At 44.1% G+C, this 17732-nt stretch overlaps 1 protein-coding gene across 2 annotated transcripts in view; it reads left to right on the top strand.

Annotated features, from left to right (window-relative positions):
- DRD2 (dopamine receptor D2) overlaps positions 1 to 17732 on the top strand; it is a 253047-nt gene that overhangs the window by 217927 nt on the left and 17388 nt on the right. Inside the window, exon 6 of one of the 2 annotated variants that reach the window (XM_044278450.1) lies at positions 7468 to 7496. The exons of the other annotated variant lie outside the window; for it this stretch is intronic. Within the exon in view, the coding sequence (XP_044134385.1) occupies positions 7468 to 7496 (29 nt within the window). The remainder of the gene's footprint in view (positions 1 to 7467; positions 7497 to 17732) is intronic. 2 annotated transcript variants of the gene reach the window in all.

Here is a 17732-nt window from a genome sequence, read left to right as displayed (position 1 = left end):
CAGCAGCTGACACGTTAAAAAAAAGCCATGCACCGGCGTCCTGGGAGCACAAGATGTGACCGTGCATCGTGGATGGCTCGCTCCAGATACATTTGCAGTCTGCATTTTGCCTCCTGTGCACTGCCAGTTCTGCCTGCTTCTCCTTCTTCTGCTCGCTATCTGCTGCTCCGTCTCTTCCTCCGAACTCCCCTCCTCTATCTCTCTTGTGGACACCCATGTGACGTCCATCGACACGTCATCATCGTCACTTTCACCACCACTGACATTAGAGATCTCAGAGTAGGCAGCAACAGCGGGGACCACTCTCCTTGGGCTGATCTAGGTACTGTTGTCAGACCACTGGGTGGCAGCCGTTGATACCACCTCTTCCTCATCTGATGCCAAGACTGATCTCCCTACACTGGCAAAACAAAGAATGTAAAATGGCTGCCAGATCGGGTTCTGTTATAGGGTGGGGGTGTGTCCATGTGCTGAAACGTCTCAAGTAGCTGTCCTGTCCCACCTGATGGAAGTGTTATTGCTCAAAGTTCAGCTCAATGCAAAAGAATATGGCGCATGCGAACATCGCCATATTTTCGTATGTTCGGCGAATCGCGAACTAGCAAAGTTCACCGTGAAACGATCACCGGGCGAACCACAAGGCCATCTCTACTTAAGAATGATATTATTTTCTGTTATAACTATGTTATAATGGAAAATAATAAAATCACCCAAACAATCGGCAGTTCGGGCTTGCTCAACCCTATTTAGCAGTTATATTTGTGAACATAGTAGGAGTTTACTGTTTGGTTCAATATTTTAGCAAGAAAAAAATTATTTATTTTTATTATAAATATTATTTAAAATATGGCAACTGTAATGATGACTGTGTTGGTTGTTATAAACCAGACTCAACAGAAAGAAATATGATTAAATAACTAGAACAATGCAATGCTTTATTGTATTTTTAGTCCAATGCGCTTTTCATCTCTAGAATGAATTCAATAAATCACTATGATTTAGAAAATGATGAGGATGAGGGGTTTGGATTATACATTTTAGATGCAGCATCTTTTTAGTATTATTAAGGGGTTTTACCATTGTTAAAATGAGTGCCAGTAATGCAAATAAAAAATAGTATAGTATTTTCCAGAATATAAGTATTGTAAAAAAATATATATATATTTCAAATGGTCTGAGCTGCATATGGTTATGAATAGAGATGAGCGAATCAAATCAGACAAAGTGGAATTCGATCTGAATTTCAAGAAAAATTTGATTTGCAACTAATGCAAATTTCCTTGAGCTTTGTGGTAATGAATCACAATTTTTCCTAAAATGACGACTACAATATTGGCTACAAGTGTGAAGACATGGGCCAAGGAACTCTGGGAAGGTGGGCTGACCCATAATGCCACACATCCAGCCAATTAGAGCCACCCAGCCCTGTGATGTCACAGCGCTATAAATACGGTGGCTATTTTGGATTCAGACATTTTCCAGCATTCGGAGTGCAGGGACAGATGTGAGTAGGCACTAGAAACAGCAATAGAAAAAAAAAATTAAAAAATTAAACGATTTATAAGTGCAGGGAAAGTATTGGGAGGAATCATTTCACAGCATCTTAGTGCAGGGAGAGACATCAGAAGGCATTAGGGGCAGTGCTATAAAAACGATTTACAAGTGCAGAGAAAGAAAATTTGGGGATTCAAATAGCCATTATACAGCAATTTGTTCTTGTGGTGCAAATGCTATGTTGAAAAGCCTTTAGCGGCTTATATTTTTTCAAACAAGGAAAATATTTTCTCAGTTCACGTTGGTGGTTATATATGTTGAAAGCGTACAGAAAGAAAAAAATATACATGCTTCACTGGTGCACTTGTTTGTGGCAAAAGCATTCAGTGGCCTATTTCATTATAGAAAGAAAAAATATATACGTACTTCACTGGGGCAGTTATTTGTGGCAAAAGCATTCAGTGGCCTATTTCATTATTGAAAGAAAAAATATATACACACTTCACTGGTGCAGTTATTTGTGGCAAAAGGGTTTAGTGCCCTATTTCATTATAGAAAGAAGAAAATATATACGCACTTCACTGGTGCACTAAGGCTACTTTCACACTGGCGTTTTGGTTTCCGTTTGCGAGATCCGTTCAGGGCTCTCACAAGCGGTCCAAAACGATTCAGTTTTGCCCTTAAGTTTGGCTCAGTTTGCCTCTGTTCCTTCTCCATTCTGCTTTGGAGGTGGACACCAAAACGCTGCTTACAGCGTTTTTGTGTCCGTCTGATGAAATTGAGCTAAACAGATCCGTCCTGGCACACAATGTAAGTCAATGGGGACCGATCCGTTTTCACTGACATAATATGGCACAATAGAAAACTGATCCATCCCCTATTGACTTTCAATGGTGTTCAAGATGGATCAGTTATGTTAAAGATAATACAAACGGATCAGTTCTGAATGGATGCATGCGGTTGTATTATCTGAATGGATACATTTGTGCAGATCCATGACGGATCAGATTCCGTACCAAACGCGACTGAGAAAGTAGCCTTATTTGTGGCAAAAGCATTTAGTGGCCCATTTCAGTACAGAAAGTTAAAAATATACGCACATCACTGGTGCACTTATTTGTGGCTAAAGCGGTCAGTGCTCTATTTTATTATAGAAAGAAAAAATATATACGCACTTGACTGGTGCACTTATTTGTGGCAAAAGTGTTTAGTGGCCTATTTCAGTACAAAAAAGTAAAAAATGTACGCACTTCACTGGTGCATTTATTTGTGGCAAAAGAGTTCAGTGGCCTATTTCAGTACAGAAAGAAAACTATATATGCACTTCATTGATGCATTTATGTCTGCTAAAAGCATTTACTGGCCTATATCAGTACAAAAAGAAAAATATATTCTCAGTTCATGTCGGCGGTTATATGTGTTGAAAGCGTGCAGAAAGAAAAAAATATACGCACTTCACTGGAGCTGTGTTTTGTGGCAAAAGGGTTTAGTGGCCTATTTCAGTACAGAAAGAAAAATATATTCTCAGTTCACGTTGGCAGTTAGATGTGTTGAAAGCGTACAGAAATGAAAAAAATATACGCACTTTACTGGTGCAATTATTTGTGGCAAAAGCGTTTAGTTGCCTATTTTATTATAGAAAGAAAAAAAATAGATACACTTCACTGGAGCACCAAATTTTGGCAAAAGGGTTTAGTAGCCTATTTCATTATAGAAAGAAAAAATATATAGGCACTTCACTGGTGCACTTATTTGTGGCAAAGGAATTTAGTGGCCTTTTTCAGTACAGAAAGAAAAATATGTTCACACTTCACTAGTACATTTATTTTTGCTGAAAGCATTTACTGGCCTATTTCAGTACAAAAAGAATTATATATTCTCAGTTCACGTTGGCGGTTTTATGTGTTGAAAGTATGGCTGGGAGTCAGCAGGGTGGCAGCAGTGGGAGGTCAGGAGCCAAACGTACCCTGGGTAGACCACCTGGTTTGCAGCAGCCTACCTGCCCGGGAGGTAGTGGTGCACGGGTTAACGGAAGTAGCAGCAGTAGCAGTCAGTCAGTGCTGCGGTTATATGTGTTATTTTGTATTTCTGTAATAAATGGTAGGGATAAGTGCAGCCCTAAGCTCCACCCACACCACTATCCCTAACTACTTGCACGGTCCATCCTAACTGATGGTGTACAACTAGGCGGCGGTCCCTAGCTTAAGTACTTGCTGGGGCTTACAGGGAAGAACAACAGCGGAGAAAACAACAAAGCTAGGACAGAACACACAGAAGCGAACACTAAGGCAGAGCACAATATCAAGGTCAAAACTTGCCGAGGTCAGAACCAGGAGATAACATAAGAACCAGGGGAAACACCAAAATCAACATCAACTACAAGCCGAGGTCAGGAGTCAGGAGATCACACAGTACAAAGGGGTAACACAGGATCAAGAGTCAAATTCAAGCCGAGGTCAAATACATAAAGTCACACATGCAGGCAAACGCTAGTGAGGTTGAAAGACCAATCACAGGCAACCTGTGGCCAGCAGGCTGCCTGGTAAATAGCCACAACAGATGAGTCACGTGATGTGGCCAGCGTCACGTGACTAGCATCACGCACCTCAATGCAGCTGAGCGCCGATTCATTCTTATCAGCGCTCAGCTCCCCTGCTGCTCGTTGCCTAGGGGATGGAGAATGCTGGCCATGCCGAAGAGGCGCGCACAGCCGGGTTCTCCCCGGCCCGCCATCACCATGGGAACAAAGACGCTGGCTGCATACTCGCTCCACCAGACGGGAAGAGTGCACGTCGCCAACTCCCCTTTACATTTTCAGTACAAAAAGAAAAATATATTCTCAGTTCACTTCAGCGGTTGTTTGTTTTGAAAGCTTTTAGTGGCCTATTTCAGTACAAAAAGATAAATACATTCTCAGTTCACGTCGACGGATGTTATATGTCTTGAAAGCGTTTAGTGGCCTATTTCAGTCCAAAAAGGAAAAATATTTACGCATTTCACTTCTGAAGTTACATGTCGTGAAAGCGTTCAGTGTCCTATTTCAGTACAAAAAGGAAAAAAATACAGTCAGGTCCATAAATATTGGGACTTCGACACAATTCTAACATTTGTGGCTCTATACATCACCACAATGCATTTGAAATTAAACAAACAAGATGTGCTTTAACTGCAGACTGTCAGCTTTAATTTGAGGGTATTTACATCCAAATCAGGTGAAAAGTGTAGGAATTACAACTGTGTGCATATGTGCCTCCCACTTGTTAAGGGACCAAAAGTAATGGGACAATTGGCTTCTCAGCTGTTCCATAGCCAGGTGTGTGTTATTCCCTCATTATCTCAATTACAATGATGCTGTTGCTGTCAACTCTCAAGATGAGATCCAAAGAGCTGTCACTATCAGTGAAGCAAGCCATCATTAGGCTGAAAAAAAACAAAAAAAACTGATCTGAGAGATAGCAAAAACATTTGGCGTGGCCAAAACAACTGTTTGGAACATTCTTAAAAAGAAGGAACGCAACTGTGAGCTCAGAAACAACAAAAGACCCAGAAAACCACGGAAAACAACTGTGGTGGATTACCAAATAATTTTTTCCCTGGTGAAGAAAACACTCTTCACAACAGTTGGCCATATCAAGAACACGCTCCAGGAGGTAGGAGTATGTGTATCAAAGTCAACAATCAAGAAAAGACTTCACCAGAGTGAATACAGAGGGTTCACCACAAGATGTAAACCATTGGTGAGCCTAAAAAACAGGAAGGCCAGATTAGAGTTTGCCAAACGACATCTAAAAAAGCCTTCACAGTTCTGGAAGAACATCCTATGGACAGATGAGACCAAGATCAACTTGTACCAGAGTAATGGGAAGAGAATAGTATGGAGAAGGAAAGGAACTGCTCATGATCCTAAGCATACCACCTCATCAGTGAAGCATGGTGGTGGTAGTGTCATGGCGTGGGCACATGGCGTGGGCATGTATGGCTGCCAATTGAACTGGTTCTCTTGTATTTATTGATGATGTGACTGCTGACAAAAGCAGCAGGATGAATTCGGAAGTGTTTCGGGCAATATTATCTTGTCATATTCAGAACTCATTGGACGGCGCTTCACAGTGCAGATGGACAATGACCCAAAGCATACTGCAAAAGCAACCAAAGAGTTTTTTAAGGGAAAAAAGTGGAATGTTATGCAATTGTCACAGGGCGCTGGCGACGTGCTTCTCCTCTCCTTTGCCACCGGTGCCCTGGTGTGACATGGAGGCAGGCATGCACACCATGTCCTGCTGTAGCGCCGAGTTTGGTTGCTGGGGTAACGGGGGCAGAGCACGGCCGGCCGCATGCTTCCTCTCTGTGCGACCGGCGTCCCCCATTACCATAGTAATGGTCAAGGGGCTGAGCGCCGAGCTGAGCACTCGGCTACAGTCATGGTGGGAGGACATGTGGCGCTGGCCATATCACATGACCCTTGCCATTCAGTATATAAACATGCAACCTGCTGGCCACAGGTTGCCTGTGATTAAGTGTCCTAGGGCTATTTGCTATTGTGTTCCCTGCGCTATCTGGATATTGACCTGTGCCTGTTTTTTGACCCACAACTTCTTGCTCCTAGTTCCTGACGTGACCTCTTGGCTTGACCTTTGGCTTGTGACCTGACCTGTTCTTGTTCATTCCTGTGTACTGACTCTACCTTCCAGTTTTTGACCCTTTGGCTTGCTTACAGACTCATCTTGTTGTTCCTCCATGTGTTGGAACCCCGGCTTCCCAGCCGCCCTTATCCTCTTGGCCTAACTTGGACTATTACTGTGTCATCGCTCCGCCCACTATACCATCTCTGTTCTCTCTGTCTCTCCGCACTTATTGAGGTTAGGGACCGCCGCCCAGTTGCGGTCCATTACCTAGGATGGGCAAGTGCAAGTTGGTAGGTACAGAGGAGGGGGTAGCAGACAGGGGGTGCACTTACTCCCTTCCTATCTGGTGGCGTGAAAGCAATGGCCAAGTCAATAACCTGACCTGAATTTGATTGAGCATGCATTTCACTTGCTGAAGACAAAACTGAAGGGAAAATGCCCCAAGAACAAGCAGGAAATGAAGACAGTTGCAGTAGAGGCCTGGCAGAGCATCAACATGGATAAAACCCAGCGTCTGGTGATGTCTATGTGTTCCAGACTTCAGGCTGTAATTGACTGCAAAGGATTTGCAACCAAGTATTTAAAAGTAAAAGTTTGATTTATGATTATTATTCTGTCCCATTACTTTTCACCCCTTAACAAGTAGGAGGCACATATGCAAACAGTTGTAATTCCTACACCGTTCACCTGATTTGGATGTAAATACCCTCAAATTAAAGCTGACAGTCTGCAGATAAAGCACATCCTGTTTGTTTCATTTCAAATCCATTGTGGGGGTGTATAGAGCCAAAAATGTTACAATTGTGTCGATGTCCCAATATTTATGGACCTGATTGTATATGCACTTCACTGGTGCATTTATTTCTGCTAAAAGCGTTTACTGGCGTCTTTCAGTACAAAACCAAAATATATTTAGCATTTACTGTTACAGTAGTTATATGTGGTAAAACCTTTAGTGAAGTTTTTTTTTTATATATATATATATGTATATATATATTTTCAGCGTTCAGCGCTGCAGTAATATTTTTGGTAAAATCTTTATTGAAATATTTTGATCGAAAAACTAAAATAATTCAGTGGTCCGCGCTGCAGTTATATGCGATAAACTCTTTATTAAAGTATTTTGGTTGAAAAACAAAATGTATTCAGTGGTCAACGCTGTGGTTATATGCGGTAAAATCTACATGATGTCTCCATGATAAATCTGCTGTGTTGGGGCCTTCTACACACTTTCAAAATAATCCTTTAGCGGAGCGATTATATGTCGGAAGCCCGGGACGCTCCATGACCTGACGGGAGCAGTAGTTCATTTCTGAGATGTCCATATAGTGCAGGGGGGGATCTGAAGACCCTCTCCATCTCCGGGCTCCGTTATATGCGGCAAAATCTTTTGTGACTTATTTCGATGGAAAAACAAATTGTATTCAGCGTTCAGCGCTGCAATTATATGCGGTAAAGTCTTTTGTGACATATTTCGGTGGAAAAACAAATCTTATTCAGCATTCAGTGCTATAGTTATATGCAGTAAAATCTTTTGTGATGTATTTCGGTGAAAAAAACAAATTGTAATCGCCGTTCAGCGCTGCAGTTTTATGCTGTAAAATCTTTTGTGACATATTTTGGTGGAAAAACTCAGAAAACCGGAAGGAGGCAACAGAGATCACGCGGCCACACATGGCCACACATGGCCACATGATCGCAGTGTGTCCGCCCCCACCCCCGACGTCACTAGCCCACATCGCAACCTCCATGCTCCAAAGGTGAAACAGATCACGTGAAAACACATGACTGCGTGGGTAAAGGGAAAAGGGCAACGACATATCGAATGTCTATTGTACCCAAAGCTGCAAAAACTCAGCATAAATTACATAGATAATGTGTCGCATGTGTCCCACCATTAACTATATCAAAAAGTTAAGAAATCGAATAACACACACACACATATATATATATATATATATATATAGAGAAAATAAAGATACAATATCCATTGCTGGGGTTAAGCAGATAATCACAGTTATCAACAATTATTGTAAACAACCATTGTAGGTTGGAACAAGTTAAATAAAATAATACAGCAATATACTGTCTGAGTCTCAGTTTATTTTTATATGTCTCCGTGTTTACATGAAGGGTGCATTGTCCACAGTTGCCACACCTTATTCACTTTACAGCTATGCAAAAACCTATAAGAAAGTAGTTTTTTATAAATATATGTGGTATTAAGAGTCGCTATTACTCCTCTCATATCTGGGGGTTTTATTTCTTTCCAATGTTGCACTACCACTAGCTTCGCGATCACCAAGCTATAACCCACAATAGTATGGGTGGGTATGGGAAAAAAATCTATATGAAGGAAAAGGAGAGCTAAGCCTGGGGAAGGTTCCACTCTAACATAATATCTCAGATAAGAGGGAGAACACCGCGTTCCAGTAAGGAAGAAGGTTGGGACATGACCACAAAGTGTGGTATAATATTTCATTCTGACCACATAGTTGCCAGCATTGAGGTGAAAAATTATGTGTAATCTATTAGGTGAATATTACCAACGCAAAAGGGTCTTCATGGCTGTTTAACAGTGGTAAAAATACAAGACACAGAACTGGATCGCACATCCTCAATACTATGCTTTTATCTAACTGCTTCTCAGCATAAATAAACATTGCTTCTCAGCGTAATTTATCGTATACCTACCCCTATGCTGCATGCTAGACATGAGGCATTAGTATAAAATTTGATCAAAAAGCATAGGCCCACCGACCACGACAATGAATGGGACCCTATTCTAAATTTGGAGCAGCACTGCACGGCGACCGCCGACACCCCAGCACCACCCCAGCAGGCAGCGGGACCCAGCAGTCAAACAGCGCCCCCGCTGTATGACAAAACCACCATGGCACTGGACCCATCAACCCACTAGGACGGCACCAAAGCAACAATGGCCGCCGTGCAGTACTGCACCATGTGAACAGGTGTGGAACTGACTCCATCACATACTCTCACCATCTGAACAGGTATGGAACTCACCCTAGAACATACTCTCAGGAACTCCAACTGAGAGGTAGGAATATATACCCTTATGCAGTCTCCTGCTAATTAAAAGCACCTGGGCCAAATGGGAGAATCCAAAGACCCTCTCCATCTCAGTGCTCCTTTATATGTGGTAAAATCTTTTGTGACTTATTTTGGTGGAAAAACAAATCTTATTCAGCATTCAGTGCTGTAGTAATATGCGGTAAAATCTTTTGTGATGTATTTCGGTAGTAAAACAAATTTTAATCAGCGTTCAGCACTGCAGTTACCGTATTTTTCGCCGTATAAGACGCACCGGCCTATAAGACGCACCTAGGTTTTTGAGGAGGAAAATAAGAAAAAAAATATTTTGAACCAAAAGGTGTGCTTTTGGTGGGTTTTGAACTAATTGTGGTCTGTGGATGGCACTGTTATGGGGGATCTGTGGGTGACGCACTGTTATGGGGGATCTGTGGGTGACACTTATGGGGGATCTGTGGGTGACACTTATGGGGGATCTGTGGGTGACACTTATGGGGGATCTGTGGGTGACGCACTGTTATGGGGGATCTGTGGGTGACACTTATGGGGGATCTGTGGGTGACACTTATGGGGGATCTGTGGGTGACACTTATGGGGGATCTGTGGGTGGCTCTTATTGGGGTCTCTGTGTATGACATCTTATGCTATGTGTCATCCACAGATCCCCTCCATAAGTGTCCCTGTAGTGAATGACCCTCAAAACAGGGCTGGGGGCCGGCATCTGGTTTTATAATGACAGCGGAGCCCGTGCAGTGACTGTATTCTACTACACGGGCCCCGCTCACTGTATAATCGTATGTCTAATAGTAAATAGTTATGTGCATAATCGCATAATGAGCGGAGTACTTACAACTACAAGCGCTCGCCGAGAGGAGGGAGGAGGCAGGAGGCAGGCCGGGAGGACAGGCGCTGGCAACGTGAGTCATACGTCATGCGCCCACGCCGCCTGCTTCATTCATAAAGTGGGCGGCGCAGGCGCGTGACGTATGACTCACACACTGCCAGTGCCCGTCCTCCCAGCCTGCCTCCTCCCTCCTCTCGGCGAGCGTTTGTAGTTGTAAGTACTCCGCTCATTATGCGATTATGTACATAACTATTTACTATTAGACATACGATTATACAGTGAGTGGGGCCCGTGTAGTAGAATAGTCACTGCACGGGCCCCGCTGTCATTATAAAAGCAGACGCCGGCCCCCCAGCCCCTCCTCCCTCACAGCTGATACGCCCACTGCGATCATTGAAAATCGCAAAATAATTTGCGCGAAAATTTGCACGAAAATTCGCAAATCGCAAAATAAGCTGCATTCGCAGTATAAGACGCACTGCTATTTTCCCCCCACAAATACGGTATATGTGGTAAAATCTTTTGTGACATATTTTGGTAGAAAAACTAATTTTATTCAGCGTTCAGCGCTTCAGTTATATGCGGTAAATTCTTTTGTGACTTATTTCGGTGGAAAAACTAATTTTGTTCAGCGCTGTAGTAATATGTGGTAAAATCTTTATTGAAGTAAGTCGGTCGAAAAACAAAATTAATTCCGTGGTCAGCGCTGCGGTTATATGCAGTAAAATCTTTTGTGACGTATGATGAATTTTGCTACTCTTACGGGCTCAAAGCTATCTTTATGCTTTGTCTTTTCATTGCCCGTAGCTACTCGAGGCCTGTTCATGCCAGGCAGGTTCCCCCAGAAGTATCTTGGTCGATTGAAACTCTGTCATTGTGCCATTCTATGGCTTCCTCATGCTGCTGCCACCTCCACATTCTGTGATTGTGCCATTCTGTGGCTTCCTGATGCTGCTGCCACCTCCAGACTCTGTCATTGTACCACTCTGTGGTCTACTCATTCTGCTGCCACCTCCAGACTTGGTCATTGTACCACTCTGTGGTCTACTCATTCTGCTGCCACCTCCAGACTTGGTCATTGTACCACTCTGTGGTCTACTCATGCTGCTGCCATCTCCAGACTTGGTCATTGTACCACTCTGTGGTCTACTCATGCTGCTGCCATCTCCAGACCTCTCTAGCCGCAAGATCGTTTCCTGTTCTCCATACACAGGATCTAAGGAATGCCTTTTTTAAAATAATTATTACATTATTAATTATTTCATTTCTCAACAAGCTTAACAACAATCCTTTCAACTAGTGGTTTCCCATTTGGTGCAGTGTAACTAATTTCAGCTCTGCATGTTCAAAATGAATTTTCCTCTCTCGGAAAAGCTTTATTTTATGTAATTTCCTTAGTGAGACGTCCTCGTCTCATCTATTATTTTTTTCATGTCTTAGCCATGAAAGAAACATTCAAAATAAACACTAACAAATTATTGGAAAATACACTTAAAATGAAGCTATGTGGCTTACCCGCATCAATATCTCATATTTTAGACTAGGCAGAGAACACTGGAGGATAAAGGTGAAAAAATATAATTATAATTCTTTATCCGTCCAAGTAGGCTTGTATACTGACTGTTGATCATCAGAAGCGGCCAGTGATACAAAATATATGCACCTGTCAATTTGGTCTCCTGAGGACACACTTTAATATGCGCAATGTAGAAATGCGTTGAGCCAGAAGTGCTAATGAGTACTATGTAGCCATGATAGGCGGGGACACAAGAAAATCTAGTGAAATGTTGGTTATTAGCGGCACTGATAAAATAATGTGCTGTGTGTAGGACACTGTACTCTGTGAAGTGTCATGGTAGGACAAAGCTGTCTGTTATGATAGTAAAGCCCTAAACTGACCGGTCCCACTAGCACTACCTAATTACACGATCACCCTAAGCAGTGGCCCACAACTGGACTGTCCCTATACTGCAAATTCTGCAATACGCGGTGGGAGACAAAGAAACCAACCAACCAACCCACCCAATGAGAGTCATTGTACAGAAAAAGAGTAAAAAAATTGTCGGAAAATAAAGTACAAGTAGCGAGAAAACATAAACACACCAAAGAACCAGAACCAGGAGATCAATACCATACCAAACGCCAGAAGCCAAAGCGGTACTCACAAATTCAAATCCAGAAAATCAAAGTCAATGCTGGCAATGTAATGTGAGCGTCTGGTCCTCACTTAGTGCTGAGAGATAAGAATCTACCATCTGACTCGCACACTGTGGCACTTACAGTATATCAATTGAACACAGATTTTTTTTTATTACTGGGCAAAAAACATGCCAGTCATCTTATATAACGGACTGCACTACAATAGGTCACTTCGATCTCATTTACATGCCTAGGAAGTGTGAGGTATAACAATGAAACACATCACTGAGTATTACCTCTTGTAGCATTTAAAACGTAGTACATATCTGGGGCTGTGCGGCACTATTTAATTATACCATCAACACACAAAGGGGTTTCACCCGCACACAATACTACTTGGAAGGATAGAGGATTGTAATGATATTTTTTCACCGTTCTCCTCCAATGTTCCGTGCCTAGCCTGAAATATGAAATACTGATATGGGCAAGCCACATATTTTCCAAGTTTTTTGTGTTTGCTGTATTGTTAACCAAATCTTCTATATATTTTCCAGTTAACAGCATATGTTTTAATCAGTTTAACATATGTTACAGTATGTCAAAAGTGAATCATTTTTACCTTGGTAAAATGTTTGCAGACTTATTTACTTTGACTTTATACTTCTATCATTTTGAATGTGTTAGATCAGTTGCCTAAGTCTACTACTTCTCTGCTCTTCCCTGTGGGCATGATGCCCACGCTGGTCATATCCTGCTTCTCCATGCTTCTGCCTTGTGCTCCAGCCTTTGTCTCTTTAGGGCCAATGGGTGTTCAAGGTACCCTCTCCAGCAGGGGGGTATCTGATCTTTAGATTTCTTGGTGACTAACAAAGGTGTTCTTTGCTATTGTGATTTACCTGCGTTTCTCCTGTGTTTGTTCCTGTCTGTGCTCCAGCTTGTACCTGCCCTCTGTGTGTGTTCCAGCACCTCCAGTTTCAGCTGTCTGTGTTTAATTTAACCCTGTCTGTTGGCCTCAGCTGTGTTCCTGCCAAGTTCCCAGTCTGCCTGCCTTCACTGTCACCCTGCCTGTTTACCATGTCTCCCACCATCCACACTTCTATTGTGCTGTCCACATCTCAGAAACCTGCATTCAAGTCTTAGAAACTGTTCAGCGAATACCTGTGGTATTCCTCTGTTTTTGGTGTTTTTTGTGTATTCTGAGCTTCTGGTGCTTGCACGAGAGTCCCTGACCCCTGTGGGTTAGCTGTCAAGTACACCAGGACTATCCCTGGAGATAGTGTTCTAATTGCTTCCCAGCAATGAAGGCCAGATCTCTGTACAGGTGTTAAAGGGTGAATATAAGGGGAGTTCTAGAATAATGAGCTGAAGGCTTAGCCCAAAGCCAAACCAATTAGTTGGCACAATGGGTCCACACTTGTTGATTTGTAACATTAAGTTATCCAAATTTATTTTTGGTGAACAGATATGATTTATAAGACAAGTTATATTTAGGAAATGTATATAGATGAGTCTCTGGAAAGTGAAAACAGCTCTATGCAGTATGTTGCACATTTGCAATGTAGATAATTAATTCTCTATAGATAAGCAATGATTATGCACTTCTCTATCGATTTTGTAAGATGCAAGGTATGCTGAGACTCCCAAATTCGTATAGTAGATTCCACCATGTAACATCATGTGAACTGCATTCACAGGTGCCAACATACACTATAGGCAAGCTAATATCATATTAAATGAGCAGGAAAGTTAAGGCACTTTTAGGAGCATGATAACCAGAGACTACAGCTCTTATTTTAACTCTCCCATACTACACTTCCATTTGAGTACTTTGCTTAAGGTAGCTAGGGCATAGATTGAGAAAAATGTTTACATTGTAGTCCAGGTTATATAAGGTATGTTTGGACTTCATTGGCATACTCAAAGGTTTGTCCATTGCTTGGTATTTTATAGCTTTGTGACTGTACAGGGCTTGATGTCTGATTACTGGTGCCTGTGGCGAAACCAACCTCGCCACTGGGTTTTGGAGAGGACTGTTTAAAAGCCTCTTGCCTCAGGATTATGGCCCATAGTAACTTTAAAGGAGAAAACAGACCGGCCGCACAGCTTAAATCTGTCTGTAGAATTGTATTTTATGTTATTATGCGTTCGGTTAAATTGTATGTTATGTGAGGGCACCCAGATAGCTAATATTATTGTATTCATGTATTCTGAGTGCCAGTCACCTAATGATATGCACTCAGACTTGAGCTATCTGGGTATATGTTAAATGTCTGTGTTTGCTGTGGGGGTGTGCCATTGTGTGTTTGGGTGGTGATTCCTGTCCTGTTGTCTCCACATGTGTATTGGTGATCTCCCCTTTGTCCTGAGAGATAATTGGATTGTGTTCGGTCGTCTCCGGGACAGAGGGGAGGAAACCATGATGCATTGTGGGGATATGTTGTATCTGTCCTGTATCTGCAAAAACTGTAATAAAAACCAGGCTGGGTGTGCCAGCACTTCAGATCACTGCTTGACCCTCAACACGGAGCCTTGTCTCGTTATTGGGGGATTCCCTGTATGCTGTTGGAGACTGATTGCCAGGAGTGTAAGCTGACGGATACGCTTTTCCTGTTCGTCTGACTGACAGCTACTTGTGAGGTTCCAGTTTGGAGTGCTATTTTGTATCCAGTTCGGGAGGTTGGTGTTCTGCAGTAGCTGTGCCTGTCTCTCGGAAAGGGGCATATCGCCTAAGCGGATCTTAACCCCTTGTCTGCGGAAACGGTGCCGTTACATTGGTGGCAGCAGCGGGATCGTTCCTACAGCCAGAAGGACAGCTACAGGAGACACCATTTCTTTGGATTCTACAATTTAAGGGCAACGCATGTCCCAGTACAGCGACCCTAAAAGCACCAGGATGGAACCAGCAGTGTTATACGAGGAGGAGGACCTGGATGGCCGGGATGCATTAAGGAAAGGCATCTGGTACCAGGCCCTGGATAATGTACAATACCAGCGAGGTGAGAGTCTCCCCAGTGAGGAGCAGCGGTTGCAGAAGCAAGTGGCCCTGCGGATGTCCTTCCTGGGAGAGCAGCCCCTGGAGGAATGGGTGATGGAACTACAGCACCGGGTATGGCAGGAGCTATGGCTGGAGGATGCCTACCAGGCGCTCTGGTGGTATGTGGCACAGTTTATACCCTGGACAGCTGAGCATGACAAGCCAGAGGGAGAGGAATTTGATGGTCCTGGCTTGTTATGGGAGTCCTTTGCAGAGCCTGACTTCGGGAGCCCTGCACAGTCCAGACTTCAGGACATTTTCTATGAGAGGGAGGCTAGGCATGAGTGGGATGACCCCCATGAAGTAGAGCAAGACCTGGCTCACCTAGCAACCCTGGAGTGGGAACTGGAGCAGGACTACAGAGATCTCTTCCACTCCATTGAGAAGGCTCAGCAGGACGGTAAGGTGACAGACCCAGATCCAGACCCATTCAGCTGGGCAGATATTGTAGAGTGTTACTGGGAAGGACCCCAGGTGGCCGGTAGAGATGGGACCGAGGTCTCTCCGCCGGTCCTGCAGGGAATTGGGAGCCTAGTCTCCATTCCCCAGCGGCAGTGTGAAGTGCAGGGAGGGGAGAGCAGCGGCCTCCCTCCCCAGCGGCAGGCTGAGTTACAGGGGGCAGAGGGAGTTGTTCCTGCTCCCCAGCAGCAGAGTGATATGCCGGGAAGGCAGTGTGAAGTGCAGGGAGGGGAGAGCAGCGGCCTCCCTCCCCAGCGGCAGGCTGAGTTACAGGGGGCAGAGGTAGTTGTTCCTGCCCCCCAGCAGCAGCATGATTTTTTGGGAATTGGGAGCCGAGTCTCCATTCCCCAGCGGCAGACGGAGTTACAGGGGGCAGAGACAGTCGGTCCTGTCCCCCAGCGGCAGAGTGTCCTACAGGGAATAGAGAGCCCAGTCTCCTTTCCCCAGCAGCAGGACACTGTATTGGGAGCGGAGGCGGTCGGTCGCACTCCCCAGCGGCTGGAAGTATGTATGGGAGAGGAGCTCGTTACCACCTCTCCCCAGCGGCAGCTTAATGCACCAGGGGGAGACAGTAAGCCCCACAACAGTGCAGATGGGACCGTGGTCTCTGCACTTACAGCACAGGGGGTAGAGACAGTCGGTCTCCCCCTCCAACAACCAGGCTCCAACCAGGCTTCTTCCGTGGTAGTGCTGGCACCAGGGCTGAGTACCGCTGATCCCTGCCCACAAAGCAACCTCCACTCCAAAACAGGGAGCAACACAGAGACCGGGAGTACCAGCTTCCAACATCACCTTGGTGGACTTACTGGACAGAGACAGGCTACGAAATTCAGCAGGTCCAGTATTGGGTTGTGGGTGGGCTGCCAGACTAACTCAGGTACCGACCGGCGTGAGGTCAGGTATCTGGTTAGTCTTCCCTGGGGGGGGGAGATGTGTGGCGAAACCAACCTCGCCACTGGGTTTTGGAGAGGACTGTTTAAAAGCCTCTTGCCTCAGGATTATGGCCCATAGTAACTTTAAAGGAGAAAACAGACCGGCCGCACAGCTTAAATCTGTCTGTAGAATTGTATTTTATGTTATTATGCGTTCGGTTAAATTGTATGTTATGTGAGGGCACCCAGATAGCTAATATTATTGTATTCATGTATTCTGAGTGCCAGTCACCTAATGATATGCACTCAGACTTGAGCTATCTGGGGATATGTTAAATGTCTGTGTTTGCTGTGGGGGTGTGCCATTGTGTGTTTGGGTGGTGATTCCTGTCCTGTTGTCTCCACATGTGTATTGGTGATCTCCCCTTTGTCCTGAGAGATAATTGGATTGTGTTCGGTCGTCTCCGGGACAGAGGGGAGGAAACCATGATGCATTGTGGGGATATGTTGTATCTGTCCTGTATCTGCAACAAACTGTAATAAAAACCAGGCTGGGTGTGCCAGCACTTCAGATCACTGCTTGACCCTCAACACGGAGCCTTGTCTCGTTATTGGGGGATTCCCTGTATGCTGTTGGAGACTGATTGCCAGGAGTGTAAGCTGACGGATACGCTTTTCCTGTTCGTCTGACTGACAGCTACTTGTGAGGTTCCAGTTTGGAGTGCTATTTTGTATCCAGTTCGGGAGGTTGGTGTTCTGCAGTAGCTGTGCCTGTCTCTCGGAAAGGGGCATATCGCCTAAGCGGATCTTAACCCCTTGTCTGCGGAAACGGTGCCGTTACAGTGCCCTTCAGTGTGATCTTTCTTTGTAAAATGGTTTTTACTTTTTTTTTATTACTTACAACCTTGACTTAGGATAGATCATCAATATTAAATTGGTTGGGGTCCTACTCCTTGCATCCCCAACCATCTACTGTTTTCAGGATTACAGCATTGGAACCAGACAGTGGAATTAGACAGCTCTGCACACTGTGTAGTCCCACTGTTCCCGTTATTTGACCCTTGCCAATCAGATTTTCCAAGATTTGTAAATTGATTAACTATCCCCAGGAAAGGCCATCAATATGGGATTGGCAGGAGTTCAGCATCCCAGACCCATGCCGTTTAGCTGTTTTTCAGTAGCTCCAGCCCTTGAAATAGGTATTGGAGTTC

The sequence above is a fragment of the Bufo gargarizans genome, chromosome 2 (assembly GCF_014858855.1).
Source record: "Bufo gargarizans isolate SCDJY-AF-19 chromosome 2, ASM1485885v1, whole genome shotgun sequence".
Taxonomy (NCBI): Eukaryota; Metazoa; Chordata; class Amphibia; order Anura; family Bufonidae; genus Bufo; species Bufo gargarizans.
This window is presented reverse-complemented; position numbering and strand designations above follow the sequence as displayed.